Source organism: Diabrotica undecimpunctata, chromosome 1 (genome assembly GCF_040954645.1).
Source record: "Diabrotica undecimpunctata isolate CICGRU chromosome 1, icDiaUnde3, whole genome shotgun sequence".
Classification (NCBI taxonomy): Eukaryota; Metazoa; Arthropoda; class Insecta; order Coleoptera; family Chrysomelidae; genus Diabrotica; species Diabrotica undecimpunctata.
This window is the reverse complement of record NC_092803.1, coordinates 158,728,116-158,751,770: the sequence shown is the minus strand read 5'-3', so window position 1 is coordinate 158,751,770 and position 23,655 is coordinate 158,728,116. Positions and strand designations below refer to the sequence as shown.

The 23,655-nt window shown below is 34.1% G+C and overlaps 1 protein-coding gene across 1 annotated transcript in view; it reads left to right on the top strand.

Annotated features, from left to right (window-relative positions):
- Positions 1 to 22,179, top strand: part of LOC140441057 (sodium channel protein Nach-like) — a 53,739-nt gene extending 31,560 nt beyond the window's left edge. The window contains exons 3-8 of the mRNA XM_072531481.1: positions 2,549 to 2,681; positions 6,936 to 7,215; positions 10,804 to 10,866; positions 17,804 to 17,981; positions 21,625 to 21,731; positions 21,904 to 22,179. Coding sequence (XP_072387582.1) covers positions 2,549 to 2,681; positions 6,936 to 7,215; positions 10,804 to 10,866; positions 17,804 to 17,981; positions 21,625 to 21,731; positions 21,904 to 22,070 — 928 coding nt within the window. The 3' untranslated portion in view covers positions 22,071 to 22,179. The remainder of the gene's footprint in view (positions 1 to 2,548; positions 2,682 to 6,935; positions 7,216 to 10,803; positions 10,867 to 17,803; positions 17,982 to 21,624; positions 21,732 to 21,903) is intronic.
- Positions 22,180 to 23,655: the final 1,476 nt, after the last annotated feature.

Genomic DNA, 23,655 nt, shown 5'->3' with positions numbered 1-23,655 from the left:
AAGAGATCGAAGACCTTCAAAATAAATATTATTTGTTTAACCTACACAAGAAAGTCAAAGAACTGGCAGGACTAAGAAAACAAAATACCACTTGTGCAATTCTGGATAGACACGGTACTGCTATAACACATACGGACGAGAAAGTACAAAGATGGGCAGAATATATTGACGAATTGTTCGATGATGAAAGAGGAGATCTGGAGCACATAGTACTTACGTCAGAAGAAATGGGTACATATATTACAAAAGAAGAAATATTACACGCATTAAAAAAAAATGAAGAGTGGGAAAAGCCCTGGACCTTTTATGCTTCCTATAGAAATCCTAAAAATTCTAGATGAGAAGCACATTGATGTTTTAGTGACACTCTTGAACCAAATTTATAGTTCAGGCGTATTACCCAAAGAGTGGTTAACATCTATTTTTATTTGTCTCCCTTAAAAGAAAAACGCAAGAGAATGCAGCAATTACTGCACCATTAGCTTAATGTCTCATATGCTAAAGTTACTACTAAAAGTCATCCATAACCAAATATATCACAAACTGGACATAGACCTTAATAATACACAATTTGGTTTTCGCAAAGGCCTAGGAACACGTGAAGCTCCTTTTTCACTTAATATACTAATACAAAGATGCCTGGACGTCAATCAAGATATCTACGCATGTTTTATTGAATATAATAAAGCATTCGATAAAGTACGACATAAACAATTATTGAATGTCCTGAAATCAAAGAAGATTGACTACAACGACCTCAGGATCATATCAAATTTATACTATAAACAGCGAGCAAAAGTACTTGTAAACGAACAGCTGTTGGAAGAAATTAAAATTAGATGTGGAGTACGACAGGAATGCATATTGTCGCCAATTCTTTTTAATGCCCACTCCGAAGAGGTCCTGAAAAAAGCTCTTGAGGGTGAAACAGCTGGAATAAAGGTAAATGGAGTTCCCATTAACAATATTAGACATGCGGAAGACACTGTAATCTTAGCCGAAAACATTGAAGATCTTTAGAGACTGGTGACCAGAATAGCAGAGTATGGAAAAGAGTATGGTCTAACAATGAATGTCAAGAAGACGAAATTTATGAGAATAGCGAAAACTTAAAGAAATGACGAGAATCTTTTAATAAACGGAATCAACGTCGAACAAGTGGACAAATATGCATACCTGGGAATAATGATTAACTCCACAAATGATTACAATCAGGAGATCAAAATAAGAATAGAAAAGGCTAGAGCAAATTTCAACAAAATGAGAAGAGTGCTATGTACCAGGGATTTAAAACTGGAACTAATAGTTAGGTTGACGAGGTGCTATGTTTTTTCGACTTTATTTTATGGAATGGAGTCTTGGACCTTGAATGCGACATCAATGAAAAAACTGTAATCATTTGAGCTTTGGGTGTACAGGAGAATTCTGAAAATATCATGGACAGAACACGTCACAAACAAAGAGGTTTTGGGAAGGATGAACAAATAAATAAAAATTTTAAATACAATAAAAACAAGAAAATTAGAATATCTCAGACATATTACACATGGAGAGAAATACACCATGCTCCAACTGACTATGCAGGGAAAGATCCAAGGAAAGATAAGAAGTATAAATATTGCAGAAATCCTTCGGCGCATATACACAACATAAGGAATTACGACAATGGTTTTTGTTATCATCTGATGATAAATCTCACAAAGATAGAAGTATTCCATGGGAACAACACAGGTTTTTACACATCGATACACGCCTGCAGGTTTGCAGAATAAATTCCTATCGAAGCATCAGCGACAATAAAAACGTTGTTTTAAAGTACCAATTTAATTTAACGTACTTATGAAACACCTATCGTGACGCGTTCTCTAATTCCGGGAAACAGAATTTGAGAACTCCGCAACACAGGCATCGAACGGCTCACCAACGTTGATGCATAAAAGGACACATAATATGACAATAATTCCTTTAGAGAATGGCGCGTTTTTTGTTGCCACTTGCCAAAGATGTAACTCTAAATATGCTGTAGTATGATTTCACTTATCGGACAAAATCCGAGAAATGAAGTAAAAAAATTAGGTATTTTATTTTGTTTTAAGACAATCCAAAAGAAATTCACTCAATAAATTAATTTTATGTGAATCATTCGTAATGATAATTGAGACATATTATACATTTTAAGATAAGGGAGTTTGTTTTTATTTTATTACAGATTACTTTAGGTTAGATTTTAAAATGGTATTGTCAATTTGGTAGATCTCGGATATATAGACACTCATGACAAAATTAATAATGAATTCAATACATTAATTCATGTATATATAGTCCTGAAGAAAACAGATGAGAACAAAAAAATCAAAACTGCTGCTGTTATTATGTTAACTAAAACCAACTGCGTGGAAAATTGCTCGATAAAATGTAGGAGAATTTGATTTTCCCCTACATGAAACTTACTAACCTGCCCAATGTATATATTAATTTTTTAATCTATGTTATAGTTGAATGATGTATGTTTACTCTTTTTTTTTAATGTTACTTAACATCTTTTAAGGATTCTGGCATACAAAATACCAAAAAAACCGAGAAGAGTTTCAGCTTGTGGCTATCAAACTGGATTGGAGATTTTACTTAATAACAAACCAGAGGATCATTTCGCAACCTTAATACCCTCATATGGACTTAAAGTAAGCAATAGAATACGAATATATAAATCAAGCTAAAAGTATAATATAATGTATTGACTTTTACTGTTTAATCATTAACAAACTAACGAATTTTTGATAAAAATCGTATGCTACTCGTCGAATATTTTTTCTAATTCAAAGTTCGTATTATAAGCTTTCGAATCTCCCTTTTCAACTACACTTACACAAAAATCTAATTTTTAAATAACTTTTCTACAATTTTTAAATTTCCAAACTTAATGATCACATCATCATACAATGTTCATTCTCGATAGGATAGGATAGGGAGCTTTATTTCGATAGGAGAGAATGTTTGTTGTACCCGTTTCGGGTCGGTTGACCATCTTCAGGCTAGGGTTGAATTTGATTTTTAATGGTGTACTCAGCAAACAGTCCCAAAAATCGCCGGTGTTTTAGCACTTCTTCTTCTTCTTCTGTGGGGTTTGTCAGTCGCTATTGTCAGCCAGTGAGCCAGGGGCGAAACGGTTTGTCTGGATTGATGTTCTTTCCAGATTGAATGTGTTGGTTTTCGAGCTAGATGCGACTAGGCCAGGTCTCTAGTGACCATTAGTCATGTGCAGTCTCGAGCTTAACTCGGCCCCAAAACCAGTGTATTGCACTGTAATTTTGTGGCCGAGTGTGCTCGTGGGTGGAGGCGCCTCGGCTTTCGAGAGTTGACCTGTCGCATTTCGCTCTGTGTGAATGTGTGTGTAAATCCAACAGTGACGGCAGCTATCATTTCGTTGTTACTGAGTCCGTCGAATCACCTTGATTTTCTCTGGCTATCCACAAACTCCGTGTAAAGTAACGGAGGCTGCAGATAGTCGGAGGTCCCGGTGATGAGGATGTTTCGGTAACAGAAAGAGGACCCCTTTCACTGTTGGATTTGTGTGTGTGTGTTATGTGAATTTGTGCTTAGTATGCATTTGTGCGAGTCTAAATCGACAGAAAACAGAACCGTGTTCTCTAGTGACCATTGTTCCTGCAGCCGTTTATCCAATTGTAATCGACTTCAGAACTAGTGTATTGCACTATAATTATGTTATGGGTTGCTTCCGCTAACGGCCAGGCCTCGTCGGAGTTCGATAGACGGTTCCAGCAGCTGTCGATTCAGTTGAGAAAATAGTTGCGGCTATTTTCTCAGGGACGGACAGGTATCGTTGAGTAGTGAGATTGGAAAACCGCAAAAAACCAATCTCCCCCTGTCCGGGGTAGGGAAAGGATTTGATAAGTTAGGTTTGGGAGCGATAGGCTAATGGGGTGGCCTCCAGAATGTCAGCGTATTTTTGGGCTTCCGGGTGGATACGTGACCGTGGAAAGAACAGGAACTTTTTAGGGTGATTTGTGTGTTAGATGAGGAGTCGTTGAAATTTTTGAGAGTAAAATTTCTGTTGAGAGTTTTTATTCTCTCGATAATGGAGGTGGTGCTTGCTGTTTGATGGATTTCGCGGGAGGGGAAGTACCAACGTTTTCTGCACGTCCTACGCAAAATTTTGCGCTCCGCAGCAGACAGCCTTCACTTTTGATAACCCTTAAGAAGGCAATATAAGCTTGACTTATACTCTATAACGGGTCGAATGAATGTTTTGTAAGTATGTGTGAGAGTTTTGTTGTTTGTTTTTCCAAACGTCCCTAATAGTGGTACCAGGAGTCGGGCTCGGTTCCTGACCCTATCTAAAGTTGCCTTTAGATCAGGTTCCCAGTTAAGTGTTTTAGTAAATAAAACACCCAAGTAGGAAGCTGTCGGGCTAGTAACGAGTCTTTCTCCCATCAAATACAGGAGCGTTTGGTCATCGCGATTGCGAATAATGCCAATTGATGTTTTTGGGCTGCGAAACACAATAGTTTGTGTTTTCGCAGCGTTTAGCCTAACTCTCCACTTGTTACACCATTCTTCGACACCGTTTAATAGAGTTTGTGCTCTTCTAAAGGTTCTCTCAGGGAAGTAACCGTCTGCTGTTGTCAGGAGGGCAGTGTCAGCTGCATAGAGGTACATTTGTGTGTGTGGTATGTTTTGGATAGAGATAGAACTGTTGTATGTATACAATATACGTACTTATTCTCACTCTCACTGTTCTATTCGATAGATAAGATTTATTAATTATTTAATGAATTGTAGAGGTAGCCCGATGTCAATCAGCCTCCGAATTAGTCCTTCGTGCCAGACTTGATCGAAGGCCTTTTGTACATCAAGAAAAGTGGCTATGGCGATACCGTTACAGTTTATTGTCTGTGTGACTTTGGTAGTGAAGTCTATTAATGTATTTTTTGTGGATCTATTTGGTTGGAATCCGTACTAAAATTTGGGGATGATATTGTGAGTGTCGAGATAGTCACTGAGCCTCTCTTTTAGGATTAGCTCAAGGACTTTCCCTAGTGAATTTATTAAGGAGATAGGTCGATATAATTCCACATTAGTACGGGGTTTGCCCTTTTTGGGTATCATGATAGTGTTTGCTATTTTCCAAGGAGTAGGAAAATACTAGTTTTTGAGACATGCATTAATAGTTTTTGTGAGATGCGGGATTATACTCTCAGGAAGTTGCTTTAGACACCGTCTGCTGATATTGTTAGGTCCAGGAGAATTAAAATGATAAAATTAAGCTTCTTGGTTTTCAAAATATCATCTTTTTCTCTGGAAAAGTTAAGTCAAAATTGTCTATAATAATTATGAAACATTGCAGTGCTCAAATCCGCTTTTGTTTACATATTTCCATGATTTTAGAGCAAAAATAATTTAAATAATTAATAACAACTACTACACACACTACTACTAACATCACATAACTATTAATAATAATTCATCGGAAAACCAAAAGTTACTTTAAATACTATATCTGTGATATATAATTTCTGCTAATTCTATAAAGCCAAGTAACAGGTCTTTCTTTTGTAATTCACGTATTGTTTATTTGACATTAAACTAAATCACGAAATGTTTGTGGTTAACACGATGTATGTTTTCAAGCTTTTATTTTAATAACTAAAAACATAAATATTAAAAAAAAAAAAGTGTACGATATTCCATAATACTATTGAAAGACTTTTGGAAATATTCGAGTAAATCGAAATAATCTGCAAAATATTTGGTGCTATAAACCACCAAGGGCAGTCGTGCAAAAGATATAACTTTAAATTATACCAATTCTTTAATGAACCAGATGTCGTTCATTAAAACACAGCGATGAGCTGAACACATAATACAAATGCCAGACAACACGATCGCTAAAAATTTAACCAAAGAAACGCATGTACGAAAAAGGTGCACATGCCGACCGCAAACTAGGTGTTTGAATGGAATTAAGACCGACTTAGGGTATCTAAAATTTGAAGATATCAACAGGATACCAGAAACAAAAATCTTGGAGCAGGCCAGAATCACCAGAGGATTGTCGAGACAAAGATGATGTTGAGTAGAGTAAATCTGCCGATTAATATCTACCGGAATGCAATAACTTATAAATAATACCTCACGCCAATATGTGGGAGCCAAAACAAATATTTTTATTATGTTTTTTGGTCCAGTTATTTTGGTCCAGAAAATGGGAAAATATGGCTCAGTATCAAATATACAAAAATACGTTTACTATTAAAAAAATAACGACTAGAGTTCTGAAATAAAAAGGTTATAGTTTAAAGATCATCATACGATTTTTTATAACTTTATCGCAAATGACGGTAAACTTATTTACCGGTTGTATTTTAGAAACCCCTGCTCGTAATTCAACTTATTTTCTTTTATAAGAAATGTCTTGCCGAGTCTTTTTTAACGCCGTTTTCTAAATTTATTTTAAGCTGATAGTTATCGAGATATTCTATTCGTTTTAAGCCAAAAAATTCTTTACAATCTTAAAACATTCCTGAGGTCGTCCAAATAATCCGATAGTCGTTTTTTGACAGATCCGCTCTGGTCTATTATTGTTGATCAAAGTACCAAAGCATATCCCCATTTTTCTGATGTATAATTAAGTTTTAATACAAATAAATAAGGACTGACGCAATTCTACTTTTACTTAAAATAATTACTGTTTTCTTCATTTTTCCTAACACAAGTTGTTACTTCACCAATATGCACTGAACATTCCTCTCTTGATCAGTGCTCAACACAGAAATCTATCATATGCTGTGTTGTGTGTAATATTACACTCGTACTCGTATACCTTGTATTATGAACATATTATTATTAACAATAAATAAATCTGATTTTAATTTTTATTTCCTCTTTACTTTGTCACATTTAGTACATTGTTGTAGATTTTAATACACAATCCTTACAATTTCCCAGATTGGAACATACAAAATATGCTGATCCATTTAAAAACTGTCAACTTTATTGGTCTTAGCCCTACCATAACCACGTGTACGGAAAATGTTAAACATATCGAAGTCGAACGGCGACAGTGTTGGTTTTCTTACGAACGCCATCTTATTTACTTTCAAAAATATAACTATCACAACTGTATGATAGAATGTAGAATGAATTTGACCATAGAAATGTGCCAGTGTGTGCCCATATACTTTATTCCCAGACAAGGTAAGTGATTAATAATAAAAAAAAAGGTATAAAGTCCAGTTTATCAAAGTTTTCTACGATTTTCTTAAAGACGCATCAATTTCCTTGAAATTTTTAACAATAACTAGGGAATATATACACAAACAAAATCTACTCTATGCCGATGTGTGCTCTTTATCTGGGAGTGATTACCAGCCCGACTAGGGGTGAAAATTTTTATATCGAAAATAACTCCATAAATGGATAGAGGGGCACATTTTAAGCAAAAATGTTTTATATATTTTTTTATGTATATCTTTTGCCTTATTCATGATTAAATTTCATTAAATTACACGTTTTTAATCAGTTTTTTTATGAATAACTCAAATATCTTTCATTCTATCAAAAATACTAAAGACTAAAAACGAAGTTTATAAAAAAAAACAAAGAGATTACTTTGTTTATTTATTTAATTTTATTGTGGACCCAGTAGAAATCGAAATATTATATCCTATTAAAGATTGAAATTGTTATTCAAATAAAAAAAAGGTTAATTCATTGAAAGTGCATTGGAAAACTGATAATTATATTAATACAAAAGGTTACCAACGGCAAGGGTATCTAGGGCATTAGTAAGCAAATAGAATTATTTAATACTACTAAAGAAAGAAAAGTACTTGTTTAGCTTTGCACAGTGGTGATATCGTAGCCATACAAAATACAGCACTAGGGATAGCTACAGGAGTATTCTGTACTATCCCCATTAGAAGGCTACAATTTGTTATTAACATACGCATTATTCATATGTGCGATAAAATCGCATCCGACTTTCCATCATACTATCGCTGAACAGTTCACAGAAATTTATACATATAAATAAAAAAAGAACAAACCATCCCTTTTAAGAGAAAATCAGATATTTCTCTCTCCATGGTACTCAATTTCCAACATTTTTTGATTAGACAAATACAGTCACACCTTCCCTCTGGACCTTTCCTCCTGCAAAATGCAATCTAACTCTTTCTAAATACAATAACCTTGAGTCTTCCTATGCAACAATTGTTTAATACTTTTACGACATACTTGCTTCTTTCCCAGATCATTGTCATATCTATACAGATTCTTTCAAAAGTCTTGATGATGTGGGATCATCAGTTATAGGTCCGAACATTGTATTACAGTTTAAATTATCTTCTACTTGCAGTATTTATTATGGAGAACTATACTCAATTCGACAAACCCTCATTCATAAACAAACCAAAAAAAATCCAAATTCTTACGATAGCATTGAATTCCATACAACGCGATGCAGCAAGTACGCTTTATATGGGTTCCATCGCACATTAAACTTCAAGGAAACGAAAAAGCAGAGTTTTTTAGAGAACAAATCGTTCCTTAAAAAAAAGTGATAAATGAATGGGAAAACGATTGGAATCTTTCACAATCAATTCTACACATTATTAAGCCCTCAACAGAATCGTGATTCGAGATGAACTTTATCGTCAGCTGTTTGTTAACCTAACCCGTTTATGCATAAGTCATAGCAGAGTAACTCACAGCTACCTAATCTTCAAATCAAATCGCCCTATTTGTGACTTATGTAACTACGACATTAATGTAACACATATCTTAATCTTCTTCTTTGTGTGCCGTGCTTGTATTCAAGCGTTGGCTATCGTCATATTGACAAGCTGATGAAATGATTCTCGGTCGGCAGCTAGATGAAACAGTTCCTCGACCGTTCGACCTCTCCATTGTTTAATGTTACGCAGCCAGGACAGTTGTTTTCTTCCGACCCAACGTTTTCTTTCGATTTTGCCCTGAATGATTAACCGGAGTAAGCGATATTTAGGTCCTCTCATTATATGACAGAAGTATTAGACCTTTCTCATTTTGATAATGTTGATCAATTCTCGCTCTTTGAGCACGGTCTCTAGCACGCGTTCGTTAGATATGTGTGCTGTCCACGGGATTCTGAGCATGCGACGGTAACACCATAACTCAAATGCTTCTAATTTGTTAAAATTTTTTATTTTTGTTGTCCAAGTTTCACATCCATAGAACAAAGTGGACCAGACGTAACACTTCAATACTCTTACACTTCATACCCTTCAATACAGAACGCCAGTTAATAAAGTTTTTCCGTGTGAGTTCTATTCTGGTCGAAATTTCCTCGTCACTTTCAACCCTGCAGTCAATCCAGCTACCCAGATATCTAAAGTGTTCCACCCTTTCCAGAATTTTGTTGTCTAATCTTAGTACTGAGTCTTCGATATTAATTTTTCCGACCACCATCCATTTTGTTTTTTTTGGGTTGATTGTTAAGCCCTTTTCAGTGCATTCGTTGTTTACAGCATTCAACAGGGTTTGAAGATCTTCTAGACTCTCTGCCATTATTGCGGTGTCATCGGCGTTTCTCATGTTGTTAATAATTTCACCACCGATCTTAACACCTTCGCGGCGATTATTTAACGCTATTTCAAAAACTGGTTCAGTGTAGGCATTAAACAACATCGGTGACATAACACATCCCTGTCTGACACCACGCTTCATAGAAACTTTGGCTGAAACCTCTTGGTCCACCTTAACACAAGCGGTCTGATTGTAGTAAAGATTTAGTAAAGAGAAAGTATGTAGTGTCTTTACTACATATCTTAATACAGTGTCCTAAATATATAATTAACAAAAATATTCAATACCTAACAATATAAAAGCAGTCTTACGAGCACATTGTAAATTTGCAAATATGATTAATCACTTGAAAGATATTGATGTTTTAAACAAACTGTAACTGTTAGCGTTTTGCAAACCCTATTTATAAATTGTAGAATATTATGTAAAATATGACATTCTTACATAATTGTGAACCTAATAATTAATTAAAACTACTGTTTAGATACAAGTATCTATGTATTACCTATAGTACAGCTAATAACCCAAAATGGTTGATGCTCTTATGAATAAAAAATGCAGTAATTGGATTCTGTGTTATGAGATTAAATATGCAAGCTACTTTGACCAATAATAGAAGGTAAAATACATGTAAGGTAAAAAATTTTTATGAAGACGTCAGAGTTTATGTTTAAAGCACCTGACGAGGTGGTTTGACCGTTCATCTGGATGAATATATCGTGCTGCAGTTTTCCAAAAATACAATTGCCATTTAGATCGCTAAGCTTCGGAAAGACACGGCTCAATAATAAGTAGGAAAAGGTCCTATTCGATCATTTATTTTATTTTAGCCTCTGACTTCAATGTCTAGCACAAGTGACATGTTGTTGGCTTATAGTCCCACTGAATATTACCTTGAAGGCCTTACGTATGACATTTTTAGTTTTTAGTAAATATTTTGTAGTAGCTACTAATTAAAATCCACTAATACTTTTTTCTATAAACCAGATGTCATTTGAATGACATATTATATGATTTTGCAACTGAAATTCATTTTTATTATTTTGTCTAATAGAAACTTAAATGAATATAATAAAAATTCTTAATAAAAATAATTAAATAATTATAAAAATAATTCTTCAGGTTATCTATAAATTAACGATAGTGGAGACACATTTTTATTTAATTCTGACCATGCATTAAACTTCCAGTGTAATTTAAATTAGTTTTTGTTTTTAGCTACTTATATACCAGCCAGAATATGTAATCTTTTAGATATACAATGTTTGATAAAAACAGCAGGTAAGTGAAACCGTTAAAATATTATTCAAGTAACACACCAAGCTACTCTTTGTATATCTTCCTTTTCAGCCTGTTTGCATCCACTTTTGGATAAAGACCTTTCCATTATTGTCCACTCTTCTCTGTTTTGTGCTATTTGATGCCAGTTTCTCCCCCTTTTTCTTGGATGTCGTCTACCTACCGTTTTTGTAATCTTTCCCTACTACGACTGTGTTCTAGTGGTCGTCAATGTACAATGTTTCTCGTCCATCATTCGTTGTACTGTGGTATCACGTATCATACCCAGCTCCATTTGATTTGCGCAATCAATTCTTCCACTTACATCTTTCACTTTCATTATGCTTCGTCATAATCTTACATACAATTCTTACCGATGGCAGATTTAATTATTTTTCGGTACTGTTACGTTGTCAGCATAGTTCCGTGTCTTCTAAGCACTATTTCAATTCTTCCAAAATCCCGACCAGAATCCAAATACTTGTTGTCGACTTAAGGAAATTTATGATCTATTTTGTCAAAATAGTAGCTCTAAATAGTTGTTTTCAGCTGCATCCAAACCATTCTCTCAGGTTTTTAAGCCATGAAATTCGTGTTCTTCCGATGCTTCTTCTGCCATCTATCTTTCCTTACATTGTGAGTCGCAGGATGCCATAATTCTCGCCCCGCATCACATGTCCGAGATACTGTAGCTTTCTTTCTTTAACTGTGAGAATATCATTAACTGATAGAAAGTAATCAAATAAAAAATTTGATTTTATTCACCGTAAGAGTCCGCCCATGTTATTATGTTTTTTTATATTCAACATCATGACACGTCTGAATTCCACTAGCAGCTTTTAATTTCAGAACTACCTCTACCTGCAACATGCCCTTTCCATGTTGTTCAATGTTGTTATATTTAGCAAAGTCATAGTTTGCTTCAAATCCATTGTAATGTTACCCACAGTATTATCGTTTTTTGCTTTGGTTAGGTCTTAATATTCTCAGGATGCTGTTCAGTGGCTTGCCCTAAATCACAGATACTGCATATATCGCTCTTTGGTTTACTAAACGATAAATTAAAATCTGTAGAAAAAAATTTGACATAATATAATAATTTTTTTGTAAAATACATTTCGGGTTTTTGTTTCTTCTTGCATTTAACAATGTACAACCGATACATGATTGACATATTAAGATTAGATTGCAGATATTTTTTGTTAAGATTACTGGTACGGAAGTAGTGGGACTCTTCTTCAGGAAATTCTAAATTATGATTCATTATCTCCTGTTTTACAAGATCTGTGTGGTTTTTGGCACACAAAAATGTCTTTGTTATTGAAAAGAACAGTATATCGATAAGATACAGATTTCTGTTTTCTTGCACTTTTTCTGATGCGTGCTACTGGTTTAGCGATACTTTTACATAAGAGAGCATTTTTCCGTTAATATCCAGTACATTAAAATTGTTTAATATTGATGTTCGTTCTTCATTTTTAAATTTGCTGCTACATTTTAATCTAAGCTTGCTAATTTTTATTTTGATTGAAAAACTTTTAATTCTTACTGTTCCTTTTGTCGTTGTGCTAGCTCAAAAATTGTTTATCTTTTCAACGATCTTTGTTGCCTCTACAGATAATGTCTGCAGAATATTCGTTGAACTGGCCTGTTCTTAGTATATGTTTTTAGTATTTTCTTCTTATGCAAGATTTCCCACCCCCTAGTTAGTATTTTTCCGACTACTTACTCCAATACTTGCCAATTTGACACTGTACTCATCGTCACTAGATACCTCTTCACCTGGAACATATTCACTGCTACTTGATTCAAATAAACACGATGCAGGTGAATTTAGACATTTGTTGAGTACCAACTAAAACGTAATTAAAACTTGAACAATTTATGCTTTCGCACTGTTAACAAATAATTACCTTCCACCTAATTTTCGATATTAATATTTGGTAAAACCTGTTCTTTATCAGGTAATATGAAATGTGTTGAGTATCAACTAAAAATTAAATTTCATTATGTAAAATTATTGTTGTTTACTTACAAAAATAATTAAAAAATACGCACCTTCTATTTTATTGCCATTACTGGTATTTGAAGAATAATTTAAATTAGTATATTATGCTTGCGCCTTTTCAACCAACATTTTTCCATGTTGAAACATATTTTTGTTGTGTCCAAAAAAAAAACGATAAATTGTTCGCCAATATGCTAGTAATATAAATATTTATTTAACAACAAAATAATTCCTTCTAAGAATTCTGAATTCACTAGAAGAATGACGAGAATAATAACTTCTGTTCTGTTCTATTCAACTTCACGTTTATTATGACCTCGATACATCAGGTGATAAAAAAAGGAAGCAGTGTTGCCATTTGCAATGTGTACTATACTAGGAAGTTTATGAATAGAAAAAGGCGTTATGTGCCTATGACTACTTATTCCATTATCTACTATATCTAATAATTTTACTGCACCTAACACATCCTTCGTTTTTGTATTGCCGTTAATGTACTAGATAAAGAAAACATTCTTTCATGACAAAACTATTTTTTTTAAACTGCTACATAATATCTAATTCCACTTGGCATTTTAATTGAAGCAAAGAACACCATAAACTAAGAGTTAAGTAAAAGTATACAAACATCTATTAGGACGGACAACCGAAAAAATAAAAGTAAAAAAAATCAATAAATAAATGAAGATTCTAGAGCCTCAAAGTTTTCAGGATAAAATTAACAAATGGCAAACAAAAATACCGAAATGAAGATTTCATCACCAACAGGGATGAATCACTAGGGTAGTAGGTTTCTATAGATAATTATAAAAAAAAATCCATAATAAGCAATTAACAGAAAAGTTAGAAAACTGACAAGGATTAGTCAACCAAGGATCAAAATTGATGTCTGCTATATTAACAGACGAAACAAGGAACGCTCTGAAGAAAATAAAAATAAATAAAGTTCCGGGAGAAGACAACATCGTTATAGAATCCACAATGATTGGAGGAGATGGACTTTTAGAGCATATAAAGGAATTATTCAACTTATGTCTACATAAAAGTGAAATACATACAACTACAATGGCACAGTGCACTTAATATTTTATTGCATAAAAAGTTCGATTCAACAGATCCCAAGAATTACGGACCCACAAGCATGGTAAACCACCTCTACAAGTTATTTACAAGAGTAATAATAAATAGACTGGAAACAAAATTAGATTTTTACCGATCTAGGGAACAGGCGGGTTTTAAGAAAAACTACAGCACTAACGATCACGTCCACTGCATGAAAGGAACTATAGAAAAAATCATCGAACACATTTGACCATTGGTGCTGGCTTAATGCAACAACGTAATGAGACCATTGAAGGAAATTCGTATGGATTATCGGGACTCCAAACTCATCGAAACAATATATTATGCAATAGTTCAACCATGACCGTAAAATTACACAAAAATACAAAATGTATAAAACTCATACAAGAAAACACCCTATCTTCCAAAGTCTTTATGGCAGTTCTGAACCGTCTGGAGTGGGAACCAAAAGGAATCAATGTCAGCGGCGAAATGCTCTCCCCCTACGATTTGCGGACGACATTGTTCTAATAATAGAACCACCTGTAAAGAATGTCACCTGTAAAGAAGTTGGTTTGACAAATAACACATAACAATTCTGGTACCAAGCAAAAATCCAGAAATCGGCTACAACGAAATAGCATTGGTTCATCAATATAAATACCTAAAATAATACATGAAATCCAAATTACCAGGGGCAACCAAACCGCTGAACTGCCAAGAAGAATCACTTTAAGCCGCATAAGCCGCATATGGAGCTAAATTATTTTAAAAAGAAGATGCTCGACCAATATGTGCTGTCAGTCATGGCTTATGGCAACAAAACACTTTCTTTAACCTAGACCACTGTAAACAAACTCAGAGTAGCCCAAACAAGAATGGAATGGTTATTACTTGGATTGAATTTCAGAGACGGTGAAACATAGCATGGCTGAAATGGAACTAGGCGGTCCATGGGGCCAGAATGAATGCTGGGCGTTGGACCCAAATTATTATAGTGCGGAGACTACAAAAGAAAATAAAAGAAAATAAAAAATCAACAAAAGGCACAACAAATAAGCACTCTGCTAAAACACCCGAATATAAAAGGAGAACTAACGTTGAAAATTAACGAAGAGTTCAGCAAAACAATAATCAATGATAATGAAGATTCCAACGAGAAATGGGAAACATTTAAGAACACATTAATGATGCCAATTAAAGATACGCTGAGTAGTCACAAAATCGATGAAGCTAAGACTCCATGGATGACATATGAGATCCGGCAACTAATGGACAAAAGAAGATCATACAAAAACAAAAATGTAAACGAATACAAAGCCACACCCAAGGAGATCAGGATAAAAATACGGGCAGCTAAAGAGAAGTGGTACAACGACAAATGTTTAGAGATAGAAGAACTCCAGAGAAATCATGACAGTTTTGAATTGCACAAAAAAATTTAAGAATTAGCAGGTATAAGACGGTCCAACAATAGTAACACCCTGGTTGATACGAATGGTAAAATAATATCTGATATCAAAGACAGATGGAGAGAATACGTACACGAATTGTTTGAGGATGAGAGGACACAACAAGATAGCATGAACGATTGCGAGGAACATGATATAGGTCCAAATATAACTAAGGATGAAATAATACATGCGATAAATCTGGCAAAATTTAATAAAACTGCGGGGCCTGACACAATTCCAACTGAAATAATAAATTAATATCAGAAGATCAGATAAATGTATTAGTAGACTTATATAATACTATATATAATACGGGTATTATTCTGAGAGATTGGCTCAAATCAACATTTATTACATTACCAAAAAAACCTAATGCAAAGGAATGTAATGACCAGCGTATAATTAGTCTAACGAGTCACACACTAAAAATATTCTTATAAATTATTCATTTAAGAATTTTCAGAAAAGTGGAATAAGACATCACTGAAACCCAATTTGGATTTAGGAATGCCATGGGTACACTAGAGGCATTATTTGGATTTAACGTCCTCATGCAAAGATGTATGGATCTATATTAACCACTCTATGTTTGTTTTATTGATTACAATAAGGCGTTCGATAAGGTCCGACACAACCGTCTTATACAGTTACTTAAAGATAAACACATTGACAAAAAAGACTTAAGAATATTAACTCGTCTCTACTTTAACCAAACAGCAAAAGTCAGAGTAGGCAAATTACTTTTGGAGGAAGTAGAGATAAAAAGAGGCGTAAGGCAAGGTTGCATACTCTCCCCCTTATTGTTCAATCTATATTCGGAAGAAATAATTAAAAAATCACTCGAAAATGTAACAATTGGAATTAAACTCAACGGCAGACCCATCAACAATATCAGATATGCTGATGATACTATACTAATTGCAGAGAATATACAAGATCTACAGACACTCTTAGATAATGTAGTAAATTCTAGTGAGGAAAGCGGACTAACGCTTAATGCTAATAAAACAAAATTTATGACAATTTCCAAAACACAACAAGACATTTTAAACATAAGAGGGGTTCCAATAGAAAAAGTAAAAAAATACAGATATCTTGGTACAATTATTAATGAAAATAACGAGTTTACAGAATAAATAAAAATGATAATTGGACAAGCTAGAGAAACATTTAATAAGATGAGAAAAGTATTATGCAATAGAGACCTTAGTTTGCAACTCAAAATAAGAATATTACGTTCATATGTATTTTCGGTGCTGCTGTATGGGGTGAAGGCTTGGACCTTAAAGAAAGAGGTGAGCGATCGACTTGAAGCATTCGAGATGTAGACCTACCGAAGAATATTAAAAATAAGTTGGGTAGACCCAATAACAAATGTTGAGGTCCTCAGAAAGATGACAAAAGAAATGGAAATCATGAATACGATTAAGATAAGAAGGTTACAATATCTCGGCTACGTTATGAGAGGGGATAAATATGTGTTGCTACAAACCATAATGCAGGGAAAAATACAGGGAAAACGAAGTATTGGAAGAAGACGCATCTCCTGGCTCAACAATCTGAAAAAGTGGTAAAATTGCAGTTCCGTCAACTTGTTCAGAGCTGCAATCTCAAAAGTGAAAATAGCTGTGATGATTACCAACCTCCTTAGAGGAGACGGTACCTAAAGAAGAAAAGAAGAAGACCAAGAGCAGACAGAAGAAGTGGAGATAGATCACCTGCTTGATGGACAAACGACGTCAAAAAAATAGCTGGGAATTAGCTGCAGGAAGCTCAAGACCGACAGAACTGAAAGAAATTATAGAAAGATTACGTTTACCTTTGGAAGCAGAAGGCTGGATGATGATGATAGTATATATATTTTACTTTTATTGGAATTCTTGGAATTCCTAATCTGTACAACATACCACTACCTTTCGTTCATTTTGTCCATCCTACTAAAGCTATAATCCTACTATATATTTAACTGTTACACTAATTCCCTTGGAAAATTACATTCGGTATACTACTTTTAGGTTTTTTATGCTTTTTGATAATATTATTATTAATAATTAACAATTAAAAACTAAAACTTAATTAATTATAATTATTATTATTTAAAAGAAAGGACATTCAACTAAAGCGAAAGACCGATCTCCAAATTTAAAATATTGACTTTTTTGTAGTAAAATTTTATTCGAAAGAAATAGAACAGTCTATATTAGAGGTAATGGATTTTGACAAGAGCTGTGAGTCATGCCGATGCAGTACACAAGTTTACCTGTTAGTTACAAGGTCATAGCTCTTGTCAAAATCTATTACCTATAATACTACTACTACTTTACTTATTATTTTTAAGCTTTATCTATTATTATTATTATAAATAAAAAATATATATTACATCCTTTGCTTTTAAACAGTTTTGTATTTTTTAAAGATTTCATTCGCAGCAGCATACCTGGTTATAATTTTTCCAATCACCAGATAGTACGGGAAAGTGAAATTCAAAAAGGACGATGCAACTGTTTACCAGATTGTCAGAACACTATCTACAGTGCCGAAAGTTCATTTGGAATATTATCTAGGGAGTTTTCTATGAATCATCATAACTTATAGTGAGTCATCCATTTTATTATATTATGTAAGGTTTTGTAGAAGTTTACTAGTGAATAGATATTATTAGACATATATAAATATATATATTAGAAGTGATTATTTCGACCAAAAAATAATTTATAAATACGTTGGAATTATCGGGTAAAATGGTCTCTAATGAAAATCTCCAATACTGAAGCGGCGATTGGAGAGCAACTGTTGGATACAAGATAATGTATTTTCCGTAATATTGTATTCTTATAATATTATCAATACAGTAGAATGTGATAGAGTGTAGAAGGAGCTCTCGATGCGATGCCAAATGATGTTGCTATTAAATCTTGCTTATTTTGAAAGGCGGTTGCGATCTCTGTTTAAGCTGAATCTTAAATTTTGTATTTTTATAGATACCATATAAGACTTGTGATTATTAGTTTTTTTAGCAGCTTACATAAGGTACATGTTAGTGAAATATGAGGGTAAGAATTTGGATTGTTCGGGGATTTGTCCTGTGTCCTTATTGGTTTAACGATAGATTCCCTCCGTAATATTGGAAATTTCTGATTGGTCCATATTATGTTGTACATTATAATAAGTTTTTCAACCGCAGATATGGGAAAATTTTAGAGGAAATTAAGGGAATCTTGTCGGGACCAGCAGCTGAATTTTTGCAGGTTGGAAGAATATTTAAAAGATCTTGTAGTGTAAACGGAATGTTTAAGACAGTAGGGTCAAATTTGAGAGATTGGGAAGGATATTGTACAGGAGGATTTGTTTCTATGAATAAATTTTTGTTTTTAATTTTTTTGTAATTACATTAACGATTTCTGGATCATCGGCAACTAAATTACTTCTACGTAAGAGAGCTAGAATTGTTGTGTGCGAATTTTCCCCGCATTTGATTAATTTTTTTTCAGACTTGAAAAATTTCAGTATTATTAGTTAAAGTGCAAATGTAGTTCTTCCATAAGTGTTTCTTACTTTGTTTATTATCTTATTATCTATATTTCTCAAGGAGAAGAAAACTTGTTTCATATCGAGGACTACGTCAGTTCTGAAACTTGCCCAGTCAGCATTAGAAATCTTCCACTTTATTACTGTTCCTGGTGATTTTTCCTTATTATTTGTTATAAGGTTGGGAAAATGGTTACTATCATATAGATCATCTAAAACATTCCATGTTAGAAAAGGATATATTTTATATATAATCACATAAACTTAGGTCTATCGCTGAGAAACTTCCTGTTGAAATATTGAAATGAGTGTTGTTACCATTATTTAAAAAAATGTGTAGCTAATGTTTATTACTTTCTCTACATTTTCTCTGTTCTACGTGGTTTGTGATCCCCATACAATATTGTGGGCATTAAAGTCTCTGACAATTAGAAATGGTGCTGGAAGTTGAAAAACTAAGTCTAGCAGTTCAACTTCAGTAGGATTGCAAATATTTATTCTTTCAGGGCACCATATGGTTACTGTGATTGCTTCTAGGTTTGTAACTAAAGACAAATGTGTTGAATAGACGTCTTTTTCGACAAAAATTGAGCTTCCTCCACTTGCTCTGAGGCATTCTGTTCTTATGTGATGATATTCTTTATAACCTCTAAGATCAATATTTTGATTTTGTTTGAAATTGGTTGCTTGTAGGCATATTATATTAGTGTTGGTGATAGTTTTTTGGGTAGGCTGATATGTTGTTGGATTACTTCTAAGTGGCAAAAGAATCCATCACAATTCCATTAAATAAGTGTAAAAGTTGTTAGTGATTGGATTTTTAAGAATGTTGTGAATGTCAGGTTGGGTCATCATCGTCAGTCGTCTAATTTTGAAGGTAATAACTGTTTAAGCTTCTTTGATATTCTTGTGAACTTCTTTTTAATGATCTTGTGGTTAGGTGTGGATAAATTGCGTACATTTCAGATAAAAGTGAATTAATATTAGAAGTAATTTGCTGGGTTTCTATTATAAGGTTACTACTTGACAGATCGTTCTCAAGAAAAGCTATGAGATGATATGGTGGAGTAGAGAAGCTTTGTAGGTTATTGGTGTACACATCCTTAATTATTTGCTTTGATGCATCTGATATTTTGAAATTATCTGTGGGATCCATTTTTGACTTCTTCGCGTATTTTGTGCTTTTTTCTATTAAGTCTTGAGAAGGAGGTATTAATGACGAGTTTTTAATTTAAGGATTAGATATAAGTTGGTCAAGAGAGTATGTCCGGTGAGCTGAGTGAGCTAAAAAGTGCTCATTTTTGTCCTTGTATAAGTTTACCCGATAATTGTTTTAAAGTGGTAACTGAAAGCTTTTGTTGCCGATTATTGTTTACCGACAGATTGAGCAATATTGGTGTTTTGACAATATATACAACTTGCACCTGTATGGCCAGTTTGGTCACAAATAAAGCATTCCATTCTATCAGTAGATAAAAATTCACGGTATGGTGTGAAATCGATTCAATGACTAGTGAGGTGTGAAGCTCATAATTTTCAGTAGGTGGAATTATGTATACTTGTCATCGAAATCAGAGGATATGGCTATATTCATCTCCTCAAATTCCAGATTTTAAGAAAGAGGCGGGAGACGTGAGTTTTAAACTAAGGCCGTTTAAAGTATTTTCTACGAGATTGTGAGGAATTGGGGGACAGACATTCGAAATTATGATACGTTTTGCAGGAGTAACTAATCTCCTAATCGATAGGTCTAGAGCGATTACTTTAATAATTGAATTGTTGGTAATAAGCTGATCAACAGGTTCAACTTTGTTTAGTTATATGCAGATCTAGTTGTTCGAGATTCGAGATTCAAATATAATATTTTTGGGGCCAACAATATCACCAGGGGATTTTAATAGTCAAATAGTTTTAAGTTTTCTCTTGAGTGATAAATAATCACTTGTTCTTTTTAGGGAAGGAAGGCTTAGGTCTTGATTTCATAGCAGCAACGTAAGATGTGGGTGTTGAAGATTTTGTATTACTGTGAATTTATTATTTTTAATTTTATTGCTTTTGTAGTAAAAAGCAATGGAGTGGTCAAGGTTAACGTTTATATTTCTCCTGGAATCTCCGCAAATAACAAACTCATATTGTAAAATGTGTTGTCTATATTGGTTTACCAAAAACCTTGGCAGAATTAATTACTTTTTTATGAGTAGGTTGATAACAAAAAACTAGACAATTGTAACAATAAAACACTGAAAACTTTGTTTTCAAAACTTCCACAAAATTTATTTTAAATTCTTATCACTACAGCTGTTTCGGCTAATTGCCTTTCTCAAGTGATCTGTTTTTGGCATGGGTTTACACTTTATAGTCTCTATATAAACCCATGCCAAAAACAGATCACTTGAGAAAGGCAATTTCCATTTCGAAAGGTCGAATCCATCAATTATTTAACTAGACAATTGTTTATAAATATTGCAGTACGTGTTGCCTGGAACACTTTGCATGCAGCAATGAAAAAAATACCACCAATATGTACATAAACGTTCGTTTACCACTATTTGTAGTTAAATACTAATAAAATTGGTATTTACGGCAATAAATTGCAAAAATCGACACTAATTTACCGAGCGATCTGTACACGTTTACTCTCTATGTAAGGCCAGTCCCATTTGTGCTTTTTAACTTCTATTTGATACAATAACTATTTTTTTATTTTAGTGGAGGAGTATATTTAAGGAATCATTCAGTAGTAAGAGTATTTTTTAACGATCTAGTCGGTGTGAAGAATCGTACAGATGTCAAATTTAACTGGCACAGCCTTCTTGGTAAGAGGTATTATTACATTATAAAAAATTTTATATATTTATTACTGCTATAGTTTAAGTAAAAATACACAATAAATATATTGATCAGTACTCAAGTAGCCTAAAATCTTCTAACATTAGTGTATAGTAGTACTCACAGTATGTTTCACTCACTCTATGATGTATGTTTTAGCTTTTTATGGCGGACTACTAGGTCTATTCATGGGATTCAGCTTCATATCTGGTATAGAAATAATATATTTCTTTACAGTGTTACCATTGAAAAGCACTAATGCAAGTTTTAATCGAGTTTTGAAGAGCGGCAACAAAAGAAAAGATAGAATTCATACAATTTATTAATATGTGTTAAAAATTATAATACAGTGAAAAGTGCTTAAAAACTGTTATCCTTTATTAGACAAAAAAATTCTTAAATCTACGTGTTTAGTCTTTTAGTTTATATATCTATTTTCGGGCCCCTTTCCCTTTTTTCTCCTTCATCGGACATTACAACTGGTTTTGGCATATTTCTTAAATTTCGGCCGGGCGTGCCTTAAATAATTACGACATCGGGTGCGCGGCAACAATTTGCTGCCATGTATGTATAATAGCCATGCCATTATAGTTCCCTATTATTTTTGACACTTTTCTATTATTGATTAACTGTATCGCTATTTCTTTTGTCAGAAAATAAAAAAGCTTGATTAATTTAACTAATTTTAATCAGTTGTATAAAAAAAACCTTTAATTTATTTGATCATTACAATTTGTACATACAATATTAGATTTAGATTGTCGCTTACAAGTAAATGCACTACATTTTGTACATTTTATAGACGTATACGACTTAATTTTTTTGCTATAACAATTGCAGCATCTACCACGTATATCAATATTTTCTTGATGAGGAACTAGTCGTTTCGAAAACATCCTGAACAGGAACTTATATCACGTGGAAGTGTTTTGATTTGTGGTCGTGTATGAAGGTGTTTTTTCTCATCAAGTTCATTGTTCAAGGTTTTTGAGAAAATGTCTCCTTTTGAGTGACTTTCCAAAATTTTCAGCAGAATGTAGAACAAAAGCATTTATGCCGCCAATATTTATTAAATTATAAAATATAACACACGGCCATCTTTTCGTGATTCGTGAAACACTGTATGATGAACATAATTTATCCACAGTATCAACTCCTCTCCGTTCGGCTCGCGGAGATAAGAATACGGCCGAGGCAAGAAGGCCCTGCCTGTCGTAAGAGGCGACTAATGGGTAGGAATCGAGAGGTGGAGAGCCGTCGCTTGAGGTATCGGGTTTGTAGAAATGCACTCGAGACGTTTAGGCATCACGGTCACCGGTCTACACTCCTAGTATCCGAGACGAGACTCTCGGGGACCACTCTACTCTCATTCTAAGAGAACCAGGCGAGGTTGAACGAGCTGGGCCCGTACCCACCTATTTTGCCCTTACACCAGCAATAGTGGTGTCGGTGTCCCGGCACGTACCCGCCTGGAGATTTAAGAGTGGTAGAGGAGAGATCCTCGGCGGCGACCTGTCTACGTGCGAGGTGGAAACTCCTCTGCCTGCGTTACCTGTCCACCCATGGGAGGGGATCACGGATGGGTGAGGTAATCGTAAAACAGCTACTACGGGGGAGGTGGAGCCCCACGATGCGTGCGCGTATGCGTACGTGTCGTGCCACCTTCATTTTGGTGTCGGACTCGTAGGGGCAGTGGAGGCGCTAACGGTCGTATGCCGAAAGGCCAGGTAGACCAGGGTCCTGCCAAGTTTTTATTTGGAGGGCACAAAGCATTCGCAGTATCAACTCCTCCTTTTGTTTAGTTGTATTCTAAAATTAACTGTGGTTTCTTAGTATCCATGTCAACCTTACTTTTGTTGTGCATAGACGACAATAATATTATCGGGGCTTACTTTTACGGGACACATAGAG